At 55.8% G+C, this 6,441-nt stretch overlaps 1 protein-coding gene across 1 annotated transcript; it reads right to left on the bottom strand.

The window, feature by feature from the left end:
• Positions 1-490: 490 nt before the first annotated feature.
• Positions 491-5,769, bottom strand: IRF2BP2 (interferon regulatory factor 2 binding protein 2). Its single transcript, XM_084202813.1, has 2 exons — positions 4,589-5,769; positions 491-4,362 (listed from the first exon to the last, which is right to left on the bottom strand). Exons 1-2 carry the CDS (start codon positions 5,619-5,621, stop codon positions 3,641-3,643), a joined length of 1,755 nt encoding a protein of 584 aa, XP_084058939.1. The 5' UTR covers positions 5,622-5,769; the 3' UTR covers positions 491-3,640.
• Positions 5,770-6,441: the final 672 nt, after the last annotated feature.

Genomic DNA, 6,441 nt, shown 5'->3' with positions numbered 1-6,441 from the left:
GGGTGTCCCCAGAGCAGTGTCCCATCCTGTGCCACTGAGAGCCACCACCCTGCCAGCTGGACAGGCAGGCAAGCAGGGCTTGGCCCGGGTGCAGAAGGAAAGGATCCAGGGGCTCTGTTGACATAACAAGCCACTAGAGAGCACTCTCAAATGTATTTATACCCTTTGCCTAAGTGCTAGTTCATAAAAACACGCGGTTGCCATGGCCTGGTTTACAGCACGTCTAAAAAGAGAGCTCCCAAACATACCAGGTTTCCTGAGGCCACTGCAAAGGCGGTCAAGGCCTCCCTTGTGTGGCACCTTTCCCACCCCCTGGGACCCAGGCACAGGGCAGCACCCACCAGCTCCACACATCTCTTCTTGTCCCATACTGCTGTTTACAAATAAATGTCAGGACAGTATTTAAAAAATAATAATAATATTGTACAACTATAGCTTTTTCAAGTTTTCTTTCTTCCTTTTTTTATATATACAAAAAATGCAGTAGGTATTTAAAGTTCCTAGTTTCCTTATGCTTAGTGTCAGGAAAAAAAAAAAAAAAAAACCTGTAAAACGCCAAATTGGCAGCAGGTCAGTTCAGCAGCTACCAACAAAAGCACTGTGCAGTTTAAAAAATCTGCCAGAAAAAAGTATCTTTGAAAAAAGAAGTAATGGAAGTGGGTTGGAAAAAAAAAATAGTAATCACACATTCTTCTTTAAAACACTTTTAATACTACACAAGTTACAGTATCACCTTTTAAAAAGTTTAAAAAGGAATATTAACAGTAGCACTGTTGCAGCTAAAGCACTTCAAAGTAATAGGAAAAAAAAAAGGAAAAAAGCTCATAGCCCAGGAAGTAGTAATAAAGGAAGAATCCACCGGGATATTATTGAAACTGAGCAAAGCAACGAAAAGAAAAATGCAACACTCAATGTGAGAAAAATGAGCTATGTATGAACACCCTCAAATTTTTTTAAAATTCTTTTTTTGTTTTGTTTTTTTTGTTTCATTTTGTTTGTTTTGTTTTGCAGTTCTGAAGTTTTATGGTGGAGATCAGACTTGGCTGGGGGCTCAAAGTCAGCTGAGTGAGCATAGCCACCGTGTGCCATTTCTTTTCCATCTATGTTGTTTCTGGGCCACTGCCTGGCATCACCGGCTGGGGAGTTTCCATCCTCTCCAGGAGTCCCAGAGCTGCAGGAGCGGAGCGGCTGGCAGGAGGAGGAGGAGGAGGAAGGTGAGCTTCCCTACAGGCCTCTCACACCAGTATCCCTCTGCCCCAAAACAAGGGTGTACTTTGTCAGGAGCAGCTCTCACCCTCGGCACGCTCACAGCTGGGACACCTGATGACACAAAAGGGGGGGCTCTTTTAGGCAGGCTTTGGAATTCAGTTTGGCTTCCTTTTTAAGTGTAGGGAAACCGCCTTAATCAAAAACATGAACTTCATCCCATGTAAGGTATTATGCCAAGCAACTTTGAAGAACTTGTTACCATCTATCAGCTCAAATTTCATTTTTTTTAATAAAGTGCCTAAATACACATTTACACAGATCATAGTGGTTCCAAAGAATCCTTTACAGTTGGCATTTTTTTATATATAGGTATATATATAGGTATATATATATATAATGTGCGTTTTCTTCAAATTGACTAAATGTGTTTACATAAGACACCAATCTTGACTATAAGTTTTAAAGCGTAATATTGACTCAATGAATTTGTTTATCATGCAAGTCTTATCTAATATTACATTGACCTGTAATATGGAACACAATGTAGTGGGTGTGCTCATTAAACACTTCATAGAAAATTACTGTGCATGTGCAGTTCTGATCTTCAAATACTAATAATGACCATTTCTTTTCTTTTTAAAAAAAAGTCTTCCCCAAAAAAAAAAAAACTTCTCTGCATTAAATTGCAGTTTGAACATTATCACAATAAGAACAGTTGAGTAAAAAGCACCCAAAAATCTTCAATTTTATAGTTGGCTGAACAGATTTTTCCTCCTTCTCTTCTGATACTGGAAGTGTTTATTAGCTGGTCCCTGGGAAGGGACGACCTCGCCACCCTTTTGCTCAGAAACAACCGCATATAACCGAGTTATAAACACCTCGACAGAAGGGCTCGTACAGCTGCAGCGTTGCCAATGAACTATAAACAGCACAAAAACATCACTATTAGACTTGAACTATTTCTAGTAACCAATGATTTATTGATTTTAGAAGTCTGCTTGGTGATGCAGAAGCGTGATCAAAAGAAGTGGCTTTACAAAAGAGTTCTCCAAAGTAGCTTAAAAGGCAGGGCCAGGGCCATTATGTGCAGCCCTAATTGCTTTCATTTCAACCAGTTTATATTTTCATTTTCAAAGAATAGCAGTAGGTTTGTTTCAAGCATACGTAATAAGGAAATTACAGGTTTCCTCCACCCACATTTGGGCTGTCACTGATATGCCCGCGGGCAATTTGGCAGAGCCTCAGTCACTGCTGTCACTGTACCACACCGTACCTGCCACTACTTGGAAATACCGGGTCAGCGATAGTAACAATAGCAACAGCACTAGAAGTGACTGGTAAGCAAAATCAAAATCCATATGCACTATCTGAAAATTAAAGTAAAATAAAATAAAGTCTCTTCCCCACATCCCCAGCTTTGTCCAAAGACACAAAAGCCCCACAAGTGACACTGAAGACCTTCAGAAATGGCAGTGCTACATTGGCACCTTCGCCAATCACGTAACTAAGTTCGTTATCAAAATTCCATGTTATGGTATGCAACTGGTGAATAAATGCAGTTTTGTAATCTTAGAACTGATCACGAGAACTGCGGTCAACTTTGCCTTAAAAAAAAAAAACAAAACCAAAACAAAACACCAAACCAAAAACAAACAAACCCAGAAATCCCTAACTCAACAGCGCCTCTTGGACACCTCTCCACATCCTACTCTGGTGGCAACTTCCCTTGAGAAACAGTGAGCAATTTGCGACTGGATCTGGAGGACCTTCCATCGCAACCCGAGCCACGCACTTCTGGGAGAAAGCCCTCCTGCTCCCTAAGCTCGCCTGGCCAGAGGGATGGCAAAGGGCATGCCTGCCTTGGCTAGCCACTCTTGTCCCCAGCTGCCTCAGACCAAGCCTGCATGCGACCAGCTCTACAGGACAGGGGCCAGGAATAAGGAATCACAGACAGTAAGGCAATCTTTACAATGTCAGAAAGTGTATTTGGCATTTAAAAAAAAAAAAGAAAAGAAAAGAAAAAACAGAAGAAACAAGTGCATACAAATACAGCTAGAAGCATTTCTGGTTTGCCAAGTGCTCTCTAAAAAAAGCAGCGCAAGTCACAGCCTACATTGAACAGTAACTGTCACCAGGGAAGCACAACAAATAGTTGCTATAACAAAAGGGAAAAAAAGAAAAATCGAAACAGAAAAAAAAAAGAGAAGAATTAGAAGAAATGCCTTTATAATAAGTACATACCTTTTGTCTTCAAAAAATATAGAAACACAATGTATTCAAAAAAATCAAAATTATACAGCCATGTTTATGAAGTCTACATTTCCCTTGTCTTGGAGATATATATATATATTTATATATATATATTTATAGATATATACAGAATTCGAGCAGTTCGAGTTCAAGGTGACGTCGGGCAGCGAGCGCAGGCGAGTCACGAGTCCCTCTCCTTTTTCACTTTCACATCTCCGGCCAGGATGGTGGCGATCTCCCCTTGCATGAAGGCCCAGGGGACGTTGGAGCCGACCAGGGGACACTTCTCCCCGCTGGGGCAATACACCTCCCCGCTGGCTCCCTGCTGCTTGATGCTCTGCCGGGAGCAGGGGAAGCAGAACTTATGGGAGGGGACGGAGGGGCACTGCACGAAGTGGGTGTCTTCCAGGCGCTCGTGGCAGAGGGTACAACACAACGGGACGCTGGCGGCGAGGGACGAGTCCGGCAGGCTGGCGGGGTGCACGGGCTCCAGCCCGCCCGCCGCCGCCGCGTTGGCCCCCTGGCCCGGCACCTCCCTGCCGGGGCCCAGCCTTCTTTGGTTCATGGCGGAGGGCGAGGGGGGGCTGCTGCTGTTCCTCCGCGTGGTGGAGTGGACCTGGTTGGCGTCTTTGGAGGCGTGGTTGCCCCCGGCATTGTCCGCCACCAGAATGAGGGCGGCCATGGGGGACTGGCCGTTCTGTGCCGCCTCGGGCGGCGTGGTCCGGTTGGAGTGGGGCGAGGCGGTGGGCGGCGGGGGCGACATGAAGGGGGTGGCCGTCAGCGGCAGCTTCATCCCTTCGGACGGGGTGGGCAGCCAGGGCTGCACCTCCCCGTTGATCTTCGGGGGTCCAGCCTCGCCCTCGGGCTCGGGGGAAGGCTTCCTCTTCCGGGCGGCCCGGGCGCCTGCAGAGGCAGAGGAGGGGGGAAGGAGGAGGGTAAGAAGGCAGCGCAGTCACAACGCATCGCCGAGCAACCGCGGAAACGAGTGGCCCCGGCCACCCCCCGGGCACCCGGCCACCCAAGCGGCCGGGCCGCCGCCCCCCACGCCCAAACCCGCCCGGCATCCCCCGCCCCGCATATCCCTGGAGAGCCACCCCTCCCCGCCGCCCCCCGGTCCCCGGCTCCTCACCTGGCTTGGCCACGGAGCCGTTGGTCTCGTAGCCCAGCAGCCTGCCGCCCGCCATGCCCGGCTCCTTCTTGAATTTGCTGTCGAAGGGGGCCACGGTGTGGCTCCCGTGCTGGTGCAGGGCCAGCAGCGTGTCCCGCACTGTCTTGGGCTTGGCCAGCCACTCCTGCTCGGCGCCCGGCCGACTCTTGCCCTCCGCGGCCAGCTCCGCCGCCGCCGCCGCCGGCAGGCTCTCGGCGGAGCCGCGCTTCTCCTTGGCGCCGCTGTCGTGCTCCCCCGCCGCGCCGCCACCGCCACCCGAGGAGGAGGAGGAGGAGACGGAGCCGGGGCGCTTGTGCCCCAGCTCGCCGGGCTGCCCCGCCGCCTGCGCCGCCGCCTGCGCCGCCGCCGCCGGCTGCTGGGGCACGGGTACGGCCATGGGGGCGGGCGCGGCGGAGATGGCGGCCAGCGAGGCGGCGGCCGCGGCGGCGGCGCGGCTGCCCAGACCGCCGATGGCGGCGGGGAGCCCGGCGCCGTTCACCAGCGGCACTAGGGTGGGCGGCACGGCGTGCGTCCGCCGCGGGTTCGGGCTCTGCCGGTTGAGCTCGGGCGGCTCCTCGGGCTTGGGGAAGCCGTTGGGCACCAGGATCCCGTTGACCTGCCGGCCGCCGCCGTACTCGGCGCCCAGGCGGGGCGGCGGCCGCTCGGCCGCCAGCGAGTAGCGCTCCAGGGGCTGCGGCGGGGGCCGCGCCGCCGCCTCCGCCGCCGAGGGGTGGCCGAGCTGCTGCTGCTGCGCCAGGAGCTCCTTGGCGGAGAGCGGAGGCTGCTTGGCGTGGGGCGGTGGCGGGGCCCGGCCCTCGGGGAAGCAGCCGTGCGCCCGCTTCAGCTGCCGCGCCGTGTCGATGACGAACTCCACGCGGTCGGCGCCCTCGTAGTTGACGCAGCCCCGGCAGACGGGCTCGGTGAAGTCCCAGATCATGGCCCAGGGCATGCGGGGCAGATCGCACAGGTAGCACGACTGCCTGCGGGAAGCAGCCGCCACCGCCGCCGACGACATGTCCCGGCCCCGGGGCAGCGGCGAGCGCCCCCCGCTCCGGCTTCGGCCGCTGCCTCCTCCGCCCCTCGTCACCGGAGTCCCGACGGGCAGGCTCGGGAGCCGCGGCCGCAGCGGGACCGTCCGCCGGGCCCCCTCCCCCTCGCCTTCCTCTTCCGTGCGCTGGAGCGGGGCGCGGCGGGCGCCCCGGCAGGCAGAGCCGCTGCGGGGAACGCCGCTCCCGTCGCCGTCTCCGCCGGCGGCGCTCACAGGGCGGCGGGGACGCGCATCTCCGCCGCGCGGCTGGCGCAGGGCTGCGGCCGCTGCCGCCCGCACGGCTCCCCCGCTCTCTGGCTACTACGGGGCGGCGCGGGGCGGCGGGGGCCGGCGCGGCGCGGCGGGGCGGGCGGGGCGGGGACTGCCACGGGGGCCGGGGCCGGGGCCGGGGCTGGCGGCGGCGCCGTGCCGTGCCGGGCTCCAGCCGCCACCGCCGCCTCTGCGCGCCGCCGCTACGATTCTTCGACAGTGCCGGCCGCGCCTGCGCGATGGGCGCCCCCGCCCCGCCGCCGCCGCCGCGATCCCAGCCCCGGCCCCTGCCCGCGCCCCCGCCACCGCCACCGGCACCGGGGGTTCCTCCTGCCGCCGGGGGGCCGCCGCGCCCCCGCCCCGTATTGCCCCCGGGGAGGGCTGTGGGAGCGGAGAGGGACAAGGCGAGGGGCGGGGGTGCCCTGCAGCTCCCTCCTGCTTTTCTGATTTTATTTTTATTATTATTGGGTATATTACTATTTCCCTCACCGCCGAGGGGCTTTGCCTGAAACCTCCCACCCGTGGGCGCAGCGGTGCG

The sequence above is a fragment of the Fringilla coelebs genome (assembly GCF_963513975.1).
Source record: "Fringilla coelebs genome assembly, chromosome: 3".
Lineage (NCBI taxonomy): Eukaryota > Metazoa > Chordata > Aves > Passeriformes > Fringillidae > Fringilla > Fringilla coelebs.
This window is presented reverse-complemented; position numbering and strand designations above follow the sequence as displayed.

Coding starts and splice junctions, on each gene's coding strand:
- IRF2BP2 (XM_084202813.1), bottom strand. CDS start 5,621: ATGTCGTCGGCGGCGGTGGCGGCTGCTTCCCGCAGGCAGTCGTGCTAC. Junction 4,363..4,588: donor CGGCTCCGTGGCCAAGCCAG/GTGAGGAGCCGG, acceptor CTGCCTCTGCAG/GCGCCCGGGCCGCCCGGAAG.